The following is a 20,540-nucleotide window of genomic DNA, read 5'->3' as shown; positions in this document are numbered from 1 at the left end:
AATGACAAAAATGACAAAAATGACAAAAATGACAAAAATGACAAAAATGACAAAAATGACAAAAATGACAATAATGACAAAAATGACAAAAATGACAAAAATGACAAAAATGACAAAAATGACAAAAATGACAAAAATGACAAAAATGACAAAAATGACAAAAATGACAAAAATGACAAAAATGACAAAAATGACAAAAATGACGAAAATGACAAAAATGACAAAAATGACAAAAATGACAAAAATTACAAAAATGACAAAAATGACAAAAATGACAAAAATGACAAAAATGACAAAAATGACAAAAATGACAAAAATGACAAAAATGACAAAAATGACAAAAATGACAAAAATGACAAAAATGACAAAAATGACAAAAATGACAAAAATGACAAAAATGACAAAAATGACAAAAATGACAAAAATGACAAAAATGACAAAAATGACAAAAATGACAAAAATGACAAAAATGACAAAAATGACAAAAATGACAAAAATGACAAAAATGACAAAAATGACAAAAATGACAAAAATGACAAAAATGACAAAAATGACAAAAATGACAAAAATGACAAAAATGACAAAAATGACAAAAATGACAAAAATGACAAAAATGACAAAAATGACAAAAATGACAAAAATGACAAAAATGACAAAAATGACAAAAATGACAAAAATGACAAAAATGACAAAAATGACAAAAATGACAAAAATGACAAAAATGACAAAAATGACAAAAATGACAAAAATGACAAAAATGACAAAAATGACAAAAATGACAAAAATGACAAAATGACAAAATGACAAAGATGACAAAAATGACAAAAATGACAAAAATGACAAAAATGACAAAAATGACAAAATGACAAAAATGACAAAAATGACAACAATGACAAAAATGACAAAAATGACAAAAATGACAAAAATGACAAAAATGACAAAAATGACAAAAATGACAAAAATGACAAAAATGACAAAAATGACAAAAATGACAAAAATGACAAAAATGACAAAAATGACAAAAATGACAAAAATGACAAAAATGACAAAAATGACAAAAATGACAAAAATGACAAAAATGACAAAAATGACAAAAATGACAAAAATGACAAAAATGACAAAAATGACAAAAATGACAAAAATGACAAAAATGACAAAAATGACAAAAATGACAAAAATGACAAAAATGACAAAAATGACAAAAATGACAAAAATGACAAAAATGACAAAAATGACAAAAATGACAAAAATGACAAAAATGACAAAAATGACAAAAATGACAAAAATGACAAAAATGACAAAAATGACAAAAATGACAAAAATGACAAAAATGACAAAAATGACAAAAATGACAAAAATGACAAAAATGACAAAAATGACAAAAATGACAAAAATGACAAAAATGACAAAAATGACAAAAATGACAAAAATGACAAAAATGACAAAAATGACAAAAATGACAAAAATGACAAAAATGACAAAAATGACAAAAATGACAAAAATGACAAAAATGACAAAAATGACAAAAATGACAAAAATGACAAAAATGACAAAAATGACAAAAATGACAAAAATGACAAAAATGACAAAAATGACAAAAATGACAAAAATGACAAAAATGACAAAGATGACAAAAATGACAAAGATGACAAAAATGACAAAAATGACAAAATGACAAAAATGACAAAAATGACAAAAATGACAACAATGACAAAAATGACAACAATGACAAAAATGACAAAAATGACAAAAATGACAAAAATGACAAAAATGACAAAAATGACAAAAATGACAAAAATGACAAAAATGACAAAAATGACAAAAATGACAAAAATGACAAAAATGACAAAAATGACAAAAATGACAAAAATGACAAAAATGACAAAAATGACAAAAATGACAAAAATGACAAAAATGACAAAAATGACAAAAATGACAAAAATGACAAAAATGACAAAAATGACAAAAATGACAAAAATGACAAAAATGACAAAAATGACAAAAATGACAAAAATGACAAAAATGACAAAAATGACAAAAATGACAAAAATGACAAAAATGACAAAAATGACAAAAATGACAAAAATGACAAAAATGACAAAAATGACAAAAATGACAAAAATGACAAAAATGACAAAAATGACAAAAATGACAAAAATGACAAAAATGACAAAAATGACAAAAATGACAAAAATGACAAAAATGACAAAAATGACAAAAATGACAAAAATGACAAAAATGACAAAAATGACAAAAATGACAAAAATGACAAAAATGACAAAAATGACAAAAATGACAAAAATGACAAAAATGACAAAAATGACAAAAATGACAAAAATGACAAAAATGACAAAAATGACAAAAATGACAAAAATGACAAAAATGACAAAAATGACAAAAATGACAAAAATGACAAAAATGACAAAAATGACAAAAATGACAAAAATGACAAAAATGACAAAAATGACAAAATGACAAAAATGACAAAAATGACAAAAATGACAAAAATGACAAAAATGACAAAAATGACAAAAATGACAAAAATGACAAAATGACAAAAATGACAAAAATGACAAAAATGACAAAAATGACAAAAATGACAAAAATGACAAAAATGACAAAAATGACAAAAATGACAAAAATGACAAAAATGACAAAAATGACAAAAATGACAAAAATGACAAAAATGACAAAAATGACAAAAATGACAAAAATGACAAAAATGACAAAAATGACAAAAATGACAAAAATGACAAAAATGACAAAAATGACAAAAATGACAAAAATGACAAAAATGACAAAAATGACAAAAATGACAAAAATGACAAAAATGACAAAAATGACAAAAATGACAAAAATGACAAAAATGACAAAAATGACAAAAATGACAAAAATGACAAAAATGACAAAAATGACAAAAATGACAAAAATGACAAAAATGACAAAAATGACAAAAATGACAAAAATGACAAAAATGACAAAAATGACAAAAATGACAAAAATGACAAAAATGACAAAAATGACAAAAATGACAAAAATGACAAAAATGACAAAAATGACAAAAATGACAAAAATGACAAAAATGACAAAAATGACAAAAATGACAAAAATGACAAAAATGACAAAAATGACAAAAATGACAAAAATGACAAAAATGACAAAAATGACAAAAATGACAAAAATGACAAAAATGACAAAAATGACAAAAATGACAAAAATGACAAAAATGACAAAAATGACAAAAATGACAAAAATGACAAAAATGACAAAAATGACAAAAATGACAAAAATGACAAAAATGACAAAAATGACAAAAATGACAAAAATGACAAAAATGACAAAAATGACAAAAATGACAAAAATGACAAAAATGACAAAAATGACAAAAATGACAAAAATGACAAAAATGACAAAAATGACAAAAATGACAAAAATGACAAAAATGACAAAAATGACAAAAATGACAAAAATGACAAAAATGACAAAAATGACAAAAATGACAAAAATGACAAAAATGACAAAAATGACAAAAATGACAAAAATGACAAAAATGACAAAAATGACAAAAATGACAAAAATGACAAAAATGACAAAAATGACAAAAATGACAAAAATGACAAAAATGACAAAAATGACAAAAATGACAAAAATGACAAAAATGACAAAAATGACAAAAATGACAAAAATGACAAAAATGACAAAAATGACAAAAATGACAAAAATGACAAAAATGACAAAAATGACAAAAATGACAAAAATGACAAAAATGACAAAAATGACAAAAATGACAAAAATGACAAAAATGACAAAAATGACAAAAATGACAAAAATGACAAAAATGACAAAAATGACAAAAATGACAAAAATGACAAAAATGACAAAAATGACAAAAATGACAAAAATGACAAAAATGACAAAAATGACAAAAATGACAAAAATGACAAAAATGACAAAAATGACAAAAATGACAAAAATGACAAAAATGACAAAAATGACAAAAATGACAAAAATGACAAAAATGACAAAAATGACAAAAATGACAAAAATGACAAAAATGACAAAAATGACAAAAATGACAAAAATGACAAAAATGACAAAAATGACAAAAATGACAAAAATGACAAAAATGACAAAAATGACAAAAATGACAAAAATGACAAAAATGACAAAAATGACAAAAATGACAAAAATGACAAAAATGACAAAAATGACAAAAATGACAAAAATGACAAAAATGACAAAAATGACAAAAATGACAAAAATGACAAAAATGACAAAAATGACAAAAATGACAAAAATGACAAAAATGACAAAAATGACAAAAATGACAAAAATGACAAAAATGACAAAAATGACAAAAATGACAAAAATGACAAAAATGACAAAAATGACAAAAATGACAAAAATGACAAAAATGACAAAAATGACAAAAATGACAAAAATGACAAAAATGACAAAAATGACAAAAATGACAAAAATGACAAAAATGACAAAAATGACAAAAATGACAAAAATGACAAAAATGACAAAAATGACAAAAATGACAAAAATGACAAAAATGACAAAAATGACAAAAATGACAAAAATGACAAAAATGACAAAAATGACAAAAATGACAAAAATGACAAAAATGACAAAAATGACAAAAATGACAAAAATGACAAAAATGACAAAAATGACAAAAATGACAAAAATGACAAAAATGACAAAAATGACAAAAATGACAAAAATGACAAAAATGACAAAAATGACAAAAATGACAAAAATGACAAAAATGACAAAAATGACAAAAATGACAAAAATGACAAAAATGACAAAAATGACAAAAATGACAAAAATGACAAAAATGACAAAAATGACAAAAATGACAAAAATGACAAAAATGACAAAAATGACAAAAATGACAAAAATGACAAAAATGACAAAAATGACAAAAATGACAAAAATGACAAAAATGACAAAAATGACAAAAATGACAAAAATGACAAAAATGACAAAAATGACAAAAATGACAAAAATGACAAAAATGACAAAAATGACAAAATGACAAAAATGACAAAAATGACAAAAATGACAAAAATGACAAAAATGACAAAAATGACAAAAATGACAAAAATGACAAAAATGACAAAAATGACAAAAATGACAAAAATGACAAAAATGACAAAAATGACAAAAATGACAAAAATGACAAAAATGACAAAAATGACAAAAATGACAAAAATGACAAAAATGACAAAAATGACAAAAATGACAAAAATGACAAAAATGACAAAAATGACAAAAATGACAAAAATGACAAAAATGACAAAAATGACAAAAATGACAAAAATGACAAAAATGACAAAAATGACAAAAATGACAAAAATGACAAAAATGACAAAAATGACAAAAATGACAAAAATGACAAAAATGACAAAAATGACAAAAATGACAAAAATGACAAAAATGACAAAAATGACAAAAATGACAAAAATGACAAAAATGACAAAAATGACAAAAATGACAAAAATGACAAAAATGACAAAAATGACAAAAATGACAAAAATGACAAAAATGACAAAAATGACAAAAATGACAAAAATGACAAAAATGACAAAAATGACAAAAATGACAAAAATGACAAAAATGACAAAAATGACAAAAATGACAAAAATGACAAAAATGACAAAAATGACAAAAATGACAAAAATGACAAAAATGACAAAAATGACAAAAATGACAAAAATGACAAAAATGACAAAAATGACAAAAATGACAAAAATGACAAAAATGACAAAAATGACAAAAATGACAAAAATGACAAAAATGACAAAAATGACAAAAATGACAAAAATGACAAAAATGACAAAAATGACAAAAATGACAAAAATGACAAAAATGACAAAAATGACAAAAATGACAAAAATGACAAAAATGACAAAAATGACAAAAATGACAAAAATGACAAAAATGACAAAAATGACAAAAATGACAAAAATGACAAAAATGACAAAAATGACAAAAATGACAAAAATGACAAAAATGACAAAAATGACAAAAATGACAAAAATGACAAAAATGACAAAAATGACAAAAATGACAAAAATGACAAAAATGACAAAAATGACAAAAATGACAAAAATGACAAAAATGACAAAAATGACAAAAATGACAAAAATGACAAAAATGACAAAAATGACAAAAATGACAAAAATGACAAAAATGACAAAAATGACAAAAATGACAAAAATGACAAAAATGACAAAAATGACAAAAATGACAAAAATGACAAAAATGACAAAAATGACAAAAATGACAAAAATGACAAAAATGACAAAAATGACAAAAATGACAAAAATGACAAAAATGACAAAAATGACAAAAATGACAAAAATGACAAAAATGACAAAAATGACAAAAATGACAAAAATGACAAAAATGACAAAAATGACAAAAATGACAAAAATGACAAAAATGACAAAAATGACAAAAATGACAAAAATGACAAAAATGACAAAAATGACAAAAATGACAAAAATGACAAAAATGACAAAAATGACAAAAATGACAAAAATGACAAAAATGACAAAAATGACAAAAATGACAAAAATGACAAAAATGACAAAAATGACAAAAATGACAAAAATGACAAAAATGACAAAAATGACAAAAATGACAAAAATGACAAAAATGACAAAAATGACAAAAATGACAAAAATGACAAAAATGACAAAAATGACAACAATGACAAAAATGACAACAATGACAAAAATGACAAAAATGACAAAAATGACAAAAATGACAAAAATGACAAAAATGACAAAAATGACAAAAATGACAAAAATGACAAAAATGACAAAAATGACAAAAATGACAAAAATGACAAAAATGACAAAAATGACAAAAATGACAAAAATGACAAAAATGACAAAAATGACAAAAATGACAAAAATGACAAAAATGACAAAAATGACAAAAATGACAAAAATGACAAAAATGACAAAAATGACAAAAATGACAAAAATGACAAAAATGACAAAAATGACAAAAATGACAAAAATGACAAAAATGACAAAAATGACAAAAATGACAAAAATGACAAAAATGACAAAAATGACAAAAATGACAAAAATGACAAAAATGACAAAAATGACAAAAATGACAAAAATGACAAAAATGACAAAAATGACAAAAATGACAAAAATGACAAAAATGACAAAAATGACAAAAATGACAAAAATGACAAAAATGACAAAAATGACAAAAATGACAAAAATGACAAAAATGACAAAAATGACAAAAATGACTAAAAAGACAAAAATGACAAAAATGACAAAAATGACAAAAATGACAAAAATGACAAAAATGACAAAAATGACAAAAATGACAAAAATGACAAAAATGACAAAAATGACAAAAATGACAAAAATGACAAAAATGACAAAAATGACAAAAATGACAAAAATGACAAAAATGACGAAAATGACAAAAATGACAAAAATGACAAAAATGACAAAAATGACAAAAATGACAAAAATGACAAATATGACAAATATGACAAAAATGACAAAAATGACAAATATGACAAAAATGACAAAAATGACAAAAATGACAAAAATGACAAAAATGACAAAAATGACAAAAATGACAAAAATGACAAAAATGACAAAAATGACAAAAATGACAAAAATGACAAAAATGACAAAAATGACAAAAATGACAAAAATGACAAAAATGACAAAAATGACAAAAATGACAAAAATGACAAAAATGACAAAAATGACAAAAATGACAAAAATGACAAAAATGACAAAAATGGCAAAAATTACAAAAATGACAAAAATGACAAAAATGACAAAAATGACAAAAATGACAAAAATGACAAAAATGACAAAAATGACAAAAATGACAAAAATGACAAAAATGACAAAAATGACAAAAATGACAAAAATGACAAAAATGACAAAAATGACAAAAATGACAAAAATGACAAAAATGACAAAAATGACAAAAATGACAAAAATTACAAAAATTACAAAAATGACAAAAATGACAAAAATGACAAAAATGACAAAAATGACAAAAATGACAAAAATGACAAAAATGACAAAAATGACAAAAATGACAAAAATTACAAAAATGACAAAAATGACAAAAATGACAAAAATGACAAAAATGACAAAAATGACAAAAATGACAAAAATGACAAAAATGACAAAAATGACAAAAATGACAAAAATGACAAAAATGACAAAAATGACAAAAATGACAAAAATGACAAAAATGACAAAAATGACAAAAATGACAAAAATGACAAAAATGACAAAAATGACAAAAATGACAAAAATGACAAAAATGACAAAAATGACAAAAATGACAAAAATGACAAAAATGACAAAAATGACAAAAATGACAAAAATGACAAAAATGACAAAAATGACAAAAATGACAAAAATGACAAAAATGACAAAAATGACAAAAATGACAAAAATGACAAAAATGACAAAAATGACAAAAATGACAAAAATGACAAAAATGACAAAAATGACAAAAATGACAAAAATGACAAAAATGACAAAAATGACAAAAATGACAAAAATGACAAAAATGACAAAAATGACAAAAATGACAAAAATGACAAAAATGACAAAATGACAAAAATGACAAAAATGACAAAAATGACAAAAATGACAAAATGCTTATGCTTATGCTTATGCTTATGATACGTACACAGCCAGAACTTGTCAGCATCCCGGTGAATAGTAAAAATACATTCACTATTCATCTTATCAAGGCCGGGCCCACTGTGCAGTATTGGACGCAGAGACGACTGGAACCAGGGGAGGAAGAAACGTGGACAACAGTACCATACGTTCCCATATTTATTTGATATTAATTCGTTGGGAGCATAGATGCTAAGATATTTCTATGCTCCTTGGTGTTGGGCCTTGCAATTCTTCCTTCAGGGGATGGAAATGAGGTTTTTCTACATAAAGTCCAAAATTTAACAATACAATAATTAAAGAAACTTTTCTTTAACCACCATACACTGTAAAATTTTGGATCTCTGTACCTTCATCTCGGGTCATCGACCATGGTTATAGCGCCATTGCTCGCTTTTGAAAAGATTTGAAAGAGCAGAGAAATTATTAATACAGTCCTGAAATCCTTAGAATGTTTCCATTCTAAGAGATTTCAAGGCCAAAAACAATACATACACATATAAACACACGTTACACATTATTTTTCTTCCTACATTTGTCATCATTAACAAAAAGAGTTCCTAATTGATCAAATCAGGGACTTGTTGAATTTAAAATATCAAAATTCATTAGCACTATCACCTTAAGAAAAAATCATCTCACGAAATTTCAAATTTTACATTTTTATTTTTCATAATTGCAACATAATGAAAATGTTCTTAAGTGCAAAAATTTTCAGGAGGAAATGAAACAGTTCGCTACGAAACAAAGCCAATAAATTTTAACTAAAATATACATTATTTAGAAGCATTTTTTTAACTAAAAAAATATCGGGAAATTAGCTATAATAAGGTTGATGGAAACAAGGACAATATCTATATTTTTCAAAATAAGCAGCAATTAATTCAGAACAATAAAGTATTTCCTTAACATCAAGATAAACAGAAAACATTTCATCAAAATAGTTGAACTACGAACAATAATTTGCTGTATTTCACTTCAAAAGTTATCAATTTTCTTTTTATAACTTTATTCTATTTTGCAGAATTATTACCGTTCTGTGCATCGAGTGCGCCAAATGTTAAAAACCCGAGTTTTGGCCTATAGTTACTATTAGAATCCTATTTTTGCAAAAACTATAAAGAATTGGATTGAAAATGCTTTTTAAAAAACCTTTTTAAGACATTCAAACTTTGGAAAAATAATCAATGTTAAGTTTTTTTGTTCATCTGAATTCCCTCCTTAAAAATTGTACGAATATATAGTCTTTGGATTTTAAGTGTATGAATTCTCTGATTTTATGAACATTTGTGTGAAGGCCTTTTTTTTGCATTTTAAGTTTAAAGAAAAAATATTCCAATTGATGTTTTTCAAGTCAATATCAACTTTCAATAAAAAATGCAAAGAGAAAAGTTGTTTATTTTTTCACATTTGATATAAACGAAAATTTTCTTTCAAAAATAAACGAAGTGTTAAAATGACTTGAAGTACAAAATATTTTAACAAAAAATTATAAACTTTGAATCTCGACATTTAATTTGATGATTATAGTTTCCATAAGTTCATTTATTTGAAAAAAATTAAATTCCAATACTTTCTCCCAATTCTCCATTTTCCAATCTTATTTTCAAGTTAAAACTTCCAATCGATTGCAGATTTGTTCTAATTTTCAAAGTTTTTTATTAAGGTTTATAAGCACAAAAAGTAAACTATTTTTTAAGTTCAATTCAAACTTTCAACGAACAATCTTTAACGTCACAAGATGTACAACATTCTAGATTCTAGTTAACATTTTTCAGTTTCTTAAATATCTCATTCACTAAAGGTATAATTATCGTCTATTTAAAGTTTCCAGTATTCAAATAAGCAAATTTTCAGCGATTCATTTAAATATTTACTATGAAAGTGTTTTGCTCCCAAATTACTACAAATTTATTTAATTTAACTATAATTCTATTTTCAAAATGTTTATCAACCTAAGCAACACATCAAAGTTTTTTTCCTATATCCAAATGATCATATTTTCGATAATCGATAATGTGGCGGGCCGCTACAAGATAAAAAATAATCCTGTTTTCAACATTCTTAAATAATCTACTTGTTAGATACGTCAAATTTGTTATTTATAAATTTTGAACACCTAATTTTACAAATTCTTGTTTTCCAGTTAGAAGTTTTTTTTTTTGAAAATCTTGACAATAAAATTTTAAAAACTACTGAAACTTCAAATCTTAAAATTTGACCTTCAAGCACACGTTAACCCTAGATTTCTTTATTCCTAAAATCCTCAGATATTTACTTTTCAAAAAATTCTTATTCATTTTATGTTACAATGCCCATGATTTATAAAAAATTATTAAAAATTCAGAACAAATATAAAATTTGCTGACAGGTATTATAGATTTTAATGATTTATTCATGTATTAATTTTTGATTTATTAATTATTATGTTATTCATTCCCTTTATGGTTTGGTACTCAAATCTGAAGCTATAGTGTAGAGTTTAGATAACACCTATCGAAATAAAATTCCAGTTTATATCAAGTAGAGTTAGGAAAAATTTATCTTTGAATATTTTCAAATGAATGAAATTTAATATTAGAAACCAATCAAAATCGTTAATACATTTACTTGAAAGCATTTATAATTTGTATTTTTGTATGCTGTTATTCAACGAACCATTTGTAAAAGTTCTATTAGTGGAATGTACGTTATCTGACTTAAAGCTCTTAGAAACGAAAGTCTGTTTTGTAAAAGTTGATGAACTATCGAATGAACGGTTGTCAATGCATTCTTTGGTTAATTTAAATACGGCACGGTAACTTTGCAAAAAATATTCAGCATAAAAAACTAAAAACAATCTGTTCAAAGAAGAATCTATTCTATTCATAGAACCCTTCTACACACACAAATAGTTAAACAAGCTAATGTAGATATACAAGATCTCAAGCAATTGCTGGGGAAATAATCAAGTATCCAATCTTAACATTGTATCAGATAAGTATCATGAGGTCTCCCTTCTTCATGAAATTGAAATTCAAAGCATCCAATCGTTCAAAATTCGAGAACACTAAAAAAGGGAATATTATAAACAGGGATAGTAGAGTGTCATAGGTAAAGTTAGAAAAATGTTGAGGTATGGTAAAATCAAAAGCTATAAAACTTCAAGCCAATACATTTTCCTAAACTTGGAATAAGATATTACGATTGCCATTAGAATCATTCAAATTTTAGCTTTGGGACTTCCTTCGAAGCTGCTCGATATAAAGATCATTTCCACCTTTTCTTTTGCTGTTTTTCCTCAGTCAACGGAAGATTATCATAGGGGCCTACTCTGCAACTCGAATGACGTGACTCAAGAAATTTCACTACTTCGTCCCAACTCCATAAAATGCTTCAGGAAAGAAATTTTGGTACCGATGAGCTCTGAAGACTAACGAAAATTTCGAACCGAGTTAGGCTAATTAAGCCAGTCAAATGATATGAAATTTTCTAAGTCACGTCACTCGAGTCGCAGGATAAGCCCCATTTTCACAACCTTCTATATGCATTGTTCATTGATTAATTTTAAAAACAACTTACCTGATGAGTTCTGCAACTTACACCGCGGTAGTTTCCGTCCATCAGCTGGCGAGTTCTTCCTTCAATCACGATCGATCCATAGATCCAGCTTTCCCATCGAATCTATGCGTCCTACTTAAGCTCAAAGAACAATAAAATGTAATTTATTTAATGTAAATTAATGTAGATTAAATTTTCATAATTTAGTTCACTTTGGTTTAGAATTATTCAATTGGAGCAAAGACCTGACAAAAATGACAAAAATGACAAAAATGACAAAAATGACAAAAATGACAAAAATGACAAAAATGACAAAAATGACAAAAATGACAAAAATGACAAAAATGACAAAAATGACAAAAATGACAAAAATGACAAAAATGACAAAAATGACAAAAATGACAAAAATGACAAAAATGACAAAAATGACAAAACTGACAAAAATGACAAAAATGACAAAAATGACGAAAATGACAAAAATGACAAAAATGACAAAAATGACAAAAATGACAAAAATGACAAAAATGACAAAAATGACAAAAATGACAAAAATGACAAAAATGACAAAAATGACAAAAATGACAAAAATGACAAAAATGACAAAAATGACAAAAATGACAAAAATGACAAAAATGACAAAAATGACAAAAATGACAAAAATGACAAAAATGACAAAAATGACAAAAATGACAAAAATGACAAAAATGACAAAAATGACAAAAATGACAAAAATGACAAAAATGACAAAAATGACAAAAATGACAAAAATGACAAAAATGACAAAAATGACAAAAATGACGAAAAATTACAAAAATGACAAAAAATTACGAAAATGACGAAAATATACAAAAATTACAAAAATTACAAAAATTACAAAAATTACAAAAATTACAAAAATTACAAAAATTACAAAAATTACAAAAATTACAAAAATTATAAAAATTACAAAAATTACAAAAATTACAAAAATTACAAAAATTACAAAAATTACAAAAATTACAAAAATTACAAAAATTACAAAAATTACAAAAATTACAAAAATTACAAAAATTACAAAAATTACAAAAATTACAAAAATTACAAAAATTACAAAAATTACAAAAATGACAAAAATGACAAAAATGACAAAAATGACAAAAATGACAAAAATGACAAAAATGACAAAAATGACAAAAATGACAAAAATGACAAAAATGACAAAAATGACAAAAATGACAAAAATGACAAAAATGACAAAAATGACAAAAATGACAAAAATGACAAAAATGACAAAAATGACAAAAATGACAAAAATGACAAAAATGACAAAAATGACAAAAATGACAAAAATGACAAAAATGACAAAAATGACAAAAATGACAAAAATGACAAAAATGACAAAAATGACAAAAATGACAAAAATGACAAAAATGACAAAAATGACAAAAATGACAAAAATGACAAAATGACAAAGATGACAAAAATGACAAAAATGACAAAAATGACAAAAATGACAAAATGACAAAAATGACAAAAATGACAACAATGACAAAAATGACAACAATGACAAAAATGACAAAAATGACAAAAATGACAAAAATGACAAAAATGACAAAAATGACAAAAATGACAAAAATGACAAAAATGACAAAAATGACAAAAATGACAAAAATGACAAAAATGACAAAAATGACAAAAATGACAAAAATGACAAAAATGACAAAAATGACAAAAATGACAAAAATGACAAAAATGACAAAAATGACAAAAATGACAAAAATGACAAAAATGACAAAAATGACAAAAATGACAAAAATGACAAAAATGACAAAAATGACAAAAATGACAAAAATGACAAAAATGACAAAAATGACAAAAATGACAAAAATGACAAAAATGACAAAAATGACAAAAATGACAAAAATGACAAAAATGACAAAAATGACAAAAATGACAAAAATGACAAAAATGACAAAAATGACAAAAATGACAAAAATGACAAAAATGACAAAAATGACAAAAATGACAAAAATGACAAAAATGACAAAAATGACAAAAATGACAAAAATGACAAAAATGACAAAAATGACAAAAATGACAAAAATGACAAAAATGACAAAAATGACAAAAATGACAAAAATGACAAAAATGACAAAAATGACAAAAATGACAAAAATGACAAAAATGACAAAAATGACAAAAATGACAAAAATGACAAAAATGACAAAAATGACAAAAATGACAAAAATGACAAAGATGACAAAAATGACAAAAATGACAAAAATGACAAAAATGACAAAATGACAAAAATGACAAAAATGACAAAAATGACAACAATGACAAAAATGACAACAATGACAAAAATGACAAAAATGACAAAAATGACAAAAATGACAAAAATGACAAAAATGACAAAAATGACAAAAATGACAAAAATGACAAAAATGACAAAAATGACAAAAATGACAAAAATGACAAAAATGACAAAAATGACAAAAATGACAAAAATGACAAAAATGACAAAAATGACAAAAATGACAAAAATGACAAAAATGACAAAAATGACAAAAATGACAAAAATGACAAAAATGACAAAAATGATAAAAATGACAAAAATGACAAAAATGACAAAAATGACAAAAATGACAAAAATGACAAAAATGACAAAAATGACAAAAATGACAAAAATGACAAAAATGACAAAAATGACAAAAATGACAAAAATGACAAAAATGACAAAAATGACAAAAATGACAAAAATGACAAAAATGACAAAAATGACAAAAATGACAAAAATGACAAAAATGACAAAAATGACAAAAATGACAAAAATGACATGAATGACAAAAATGACAAAAATGACAAAAATGACAAAAATGACAAAAATGACAAAAATGACAAAAATGACAAAAATGACAAAAATGACAAAAATGACAAAAATGACAAAAATGACAAAAATGACAAAAATGACAAAAATGACAAAAATGACAAAAATGACAAAAATGACAAAAATGACAAAAATGACAAAAATGACAAAAATGACAAAAATGACAAAAATGACAAAAATGACAAAAATGACAAAAATGACAAAAATGACAAAAATGACAAAAATGACAAAAATGACAAAAATGACAAAAATGACAAAAATGACAAAAATGACAAAAATGACAAAAATGACAATAATGACAAAAATGACAAAAATGACAAAAATGACAAAAATGACAAAAATGACAAAAATGACAAAAATGACAAAAATGACAAAAATGACAAAAATGACAAAAATGACAAAAATGACAAAAATGACAAAAATGACAAAAATGACAAAAATGACAAAAATGACAAAAATGACAAAAATGACAAAAATGACAAAAATGACAAAAATGACAAAAATGACAAAAATGACAAAAATGACAAAAATGACAAAAATGACAAAAATGACAAAAATGACAAAAATGACAAAAATGACAAAAATGACAAAAATGACAAAAATGACAAAAATGACAAAAATGACAAAAATGACAAAAATGACAAAAATGACAAAAATGACAAAAATGACAAAATGACAAAAATGACAAAAATGACAAAAATGACAAAAATGACAAAAATGACAAAAATGACAAAAATGACAAAAATGACAAAAATGACAAAAATGACAAAAATGACAAAAATGACAAAAATGACAAAAATGACAAAAATGACAAAAATGACAAAAATGACAAAAATGACAAAAATGACAAAAATGACAAAAATGACAAAAATGACAAAAATGACAAAAATGACAAAAATGACAAAAATGACAAAAATGACAAAAATGACAAAAATGACAAAAATGACAAAAATGACAAAAATGACAAAAATGACAAAAATGACAAAAATGACAAAAATGACAAAAATGACAAAAATGACAAAAATGACAAAAATGACAAAAATGACAAAAATGACAAAAATGACAAAAATGACAAAAATGACAAAAATGACAAAAATGACAAAAATGACAAAAATGACAAAAATGACAAAAATGACAAAAATGACAAAAATGACAAAAATGACAAAAATGACAAAAATGACAAAAATGACAAAAATGACAAAAATGACAAAAATGACAAAAATGACAAAAATGACAAAAATGACAAAAATGACAAAAATGACAAAAATGACAAAAATGACAAAAATGACAAAAATGACAAAAATGACTAAAAAGACAAAAATGACAAAAATGACAAAAATGACAAAAATGACAAAAATGACAAAAATGACAAAAATGACAAAAATGACAAAAATGACAAAAATGACAAAAATGACAAAAATGACAAAAATGACAAAAATGACAAAAATGACAAAAATGACAAAAATGACAAAAATGACAAAAATGACAAAAATGACAAAAATGACAAAAATGACAAAAATGACAAAAATGACAAAAATGACAAAAATGACAAAAATGACAAAAATGACAAAAATGACAAAAATGACAAAAATGACAAAAATGACAAAAATGACAAAAATGACAAAAATGACAAAAATGACAAAAATGACAAAAATGACAAAAATGACAAAAATGACGAAAATGACAAAAATGACAAAAATGACAAAAATGACAAAAATGACAAAAATGACAAAAATGACAAAAATGACAAAAATGACAAATATGACAAAAATGACAAATATGACAAAAATGACAAAAATGACAAAAATGACAAAAATGACAAAAATGACAAAAATGACAAAAATGACAAAAATGACAAAAATGACAAAAATGACAAAAATGACAAAAATGACAAAAATGACAAAAATGACAAAAATGACAAAAATGACAAAAATGACAAAAATGACAAAAATGACAAAAATGACAAAAATGACAAAAATGACAAAAATGAAAAAAATGGCAAAAATTACAAAAATGACAAAAATGACAAAAATGACAAAAATGACAAAAATGACAAAAATGACAAAAATGACAAAAATGACAAAAATGACAAAAATGACAAAAATGACAAAAATGACAAAAATGACAAAAATGACAAAAATGACAAAAATGACAAAAATGACAAAAATGACAAAAATGACAAAAATGACAAAAATGACAAAAATGACAAAAATGACAAAAATGACAAAAATGACAAAAATGACAAAAATGACAAAAATGACAAAAATGACAAAAATGACAAAAATGACAAAAATGACAAAAATGACAAAAATGACAAAAATGACAAAAATGACAAAAATGACAAAAATGACAAAAATTACAAAAATGACAAAAATGACAAAAATGACAAAAATGACAAAAATGACAAAAATGACAAAAATGACAAAAATGACAAAAATGACAAAAATGACAAAAATGACAAAAATGACAAAAATGACAAAAATGACAAAAATGACAAAAATGACAAAAATGACAAAAATGACAAAAATGACAAAAATGACAAAAATGACAAAAATGACAAAAATGACAAAAATGACAAAAATGACAAAAATGACAAAAATGACAAAAATGACAAAAATGACAAAAATGACAAAAATGACAAAAATGACAAAAATGACAAAAATGACAAAAATGACAAAAATGACAAAAATGACAAAAATGACAAAAATGACAAAAATGACAAAAATGACAAAAATGACAAAAATGACAAAAATGACAAAAATGACAAAAATGACAAAAATGACAAAAATGACAAAAATGACAAAAATGACAAAAATGACAAAAATGACAAAAATGACAAAAATGACAAAAATGACAAAAATGACAAAAATGACAAAAATGACAAAAATGACAAAAATGACAAAAATGACAAAAATGACAAAAATGACAAAAAAGACAAAATGACAAAATGACAAAAATGACAAAAATGACAAAAATGACAAAAATGACAAAAATGACAAAAATGACAAAAATGACAAAAATGACAAAAATGACAAAAATGACAAAAATGACAAAAATGACAAAAATGACAAAAATGACAAAAATGACAAAAATGACAAAAATGACAAAAATGACAAAAATGACAAAAATGACAAAAATGACAAAAATGACAAAACTGACAAAAATGACAAAAATGACAAAAATGACAAAAATGACAAAAATGACGAAAATGACAAAAATGACAAAAATGACAAAAATGACAAAAATGACAAAAATGACAAAAATGACAAAAATGACAAAAATGACAAAAATGACAAAAATGACAAAAATGACAAAAATGACAAAAATGACAAAAATGACAAAAATGACAAAAATGACAAAAATGACAAAAATGACAAAAATGACAAAAATGACAAAAATGACAAAAATGACAAAAATGACAAAAATGACAAAAATGACAAAAATGACAAAAATGACAAAAATGACAAAAATGACAAAAATGACAAAAATGACAAAAATGACAAAAATGACGAAAAATTACAAAAATGACAAAAAATTACGAAAATGTCGAAAATATACAAAAATTACAAAAATTACAAAAATTACAAAAATTACAAAAATTACAAAAATTACAAAAATTACAAAAATTATAAAAATTACAAAAATTACAAAAATTACAAAAATTACAAAAATTACAAAAATTACAAAAATTACAAAAATTACAAAAATTACAAAAATTACAAAAATGACAAAAATTACAAAAATTACAAAAATTACAAAAATTACAAAAATTACAAAAATTACAAAAATTACAAAAATTACAAAAATTACAAAAATTACAAAAATTACAAAAATTACAAAAATTACAAAAATTACAAAAATTACAAAAATTAAAAATTACAAAAAATACAAAAATTACAAAAATTACAAAAATTACAAAAATTACAAAAATTACAAAAATTACAAAAATTACAAAAATTACAAAAATTACAAAAATTACAAAAATTACAAAAATTACAAAAATTACAAAAATTACAAAAAATACAAAAATTACAAAAATTACAAAAATTACAAAAATTACAAAAATTACAAAAATTACAAAAATTACAAAAATTACAAAAATTACAAAAATTACAAAAATTACAAAAATTAAAAAAATTACAAAAATTACAAAAATTACAAAAAATACAAAAAATACAAAAATTACAAAAATTAAAAAAATTACAAAAATTACAAAAATTACAAAAATTACAAAAATTACAAAAATTACAAAAATTACAAAAATTACGAAAATTACAAAAATTACAAAAATTACAAAAATTACAAAAATTACAAAAATGACAAAAATTACAAAAAATACAAAAATTACAAAAATTACAAAAATTACAAAAATTACAAAAATTACAAAAATTACAAAAATTAAAAAAATTACAAAAATTACAAAAATTACAAAAATTACAAAAATTACAAAAATTACAAAAATTACAAAAAATACAAAAATTACACAAATGACAAAAATATCAAAAATTACAAAAATTACAATAATTACAAAAATTACAAAAATTACAAAAATTACAAAAATTACAAAAATTACAAAAATTACAAAAATTACAAAAATTACAAAAATTACAAAAATTACAAAAATTACAAAAATTACAAAAATTACAAAAATTACAAAAATTACAAAAATTACAAAAATTACAAAAATTACAAAAATTACAAAAATTACAAAAATTACAAAAACTACAAAAACTACAAAAATTACAAAAATTACAAAAATTACAAAAATGACAAAAAAAGACTTAAAAAAATTAAAAAAGTTATGAAAATTACAAAAAATCAGAAAAATACAACAGTTATGAAAAAAAAATGACAAAATTGATTTATGTTTCAAGAGTGAATAACAATAAATGTCAAAACGTTATGTAATGTATGAGATTATTCACATGAATTTTTGTATAACGGTTTCTTCAATTAAACCACATTTAATGACGAGTCTAATCCCCAAAAAAACTGCAAACTATCAAACCGTTTAACTAAAATTGCCCTTTATCGCAACTATCCGGGGCGACAATCTTCCATTTACCGAAAGTAATCTGTTGTGATGTTTTTATTTTTCCTTCCTTTTTTCTTTAACCAAAACAACAAAACACCAACCGCAATCTAAAACAACAACACCACGAATGGATGGAAATTCGATGAAAAAAAAACAACCTCTGCCCTAGGTCCGGATTGACGTTCACGGCGCCCGACTGATAGCTCGAGTCGACAACCACAAGGAGGAAGTGTACCTGAAAGGGCTCAACCACGAAACCAATTATGGCGTCTCGATCAATCTGATGTCGGTCGTTCTGGTCGGAGGTAAGTGTGGGCGTCCAAGGGAAAAGTTTTTTTTTTTGAAAAATTGTAGCCAAAGTGGGTGTAGGCATCGTCATCGTCTGTGTGAGGCC

At 23.3% G+C, this 20,540-nt stretch overlaps 1 protein-coding gene across 5 annotated transcripts in view; it reads left to right on the top strand.

Moving 5' to 3' along the window:
* Nucleotides 1-20,540, top strand: part of LOC129758775 (axotactin) — a 236,653-nt gene that overhangs the window by 144,824 nt on the left and 71,289 nt on the right. For all 5 annotated transcript variants that reach the window (XM_055756393.1, XM_055756392.1, XM_055756395.1 and 2 more), the window contains one exon: nt 20,316-20,451. In XM_055756393.1, the coding sequence (XP_055612368.1) occupies nt 20,316-20,451 (136 nt within the window). The remainder of the gene's footprint in view (nt 1-20,315; nt 20,452-20,540) is intronic.

The sequence above is a fragment of the Uranotaenia lowii genome, chromosome 3 (genome assembly GCF_029784155.1).
Source record: "Uranotaenia lowii strain MFRU-FL chromosome 3, ASM2978415v1, whole genome shotgun sequence".
In the NCBI taxonomy this organism is placed as follows: Eukaryota; Metazoa; Arthropoda; class Insecta; order Diptera; family Culicidae; genus Uranotaenia; species Uranotaenia lowii.
This window is presented reverse-complemented; position numbering and strand designations above follow the sequence as displayed.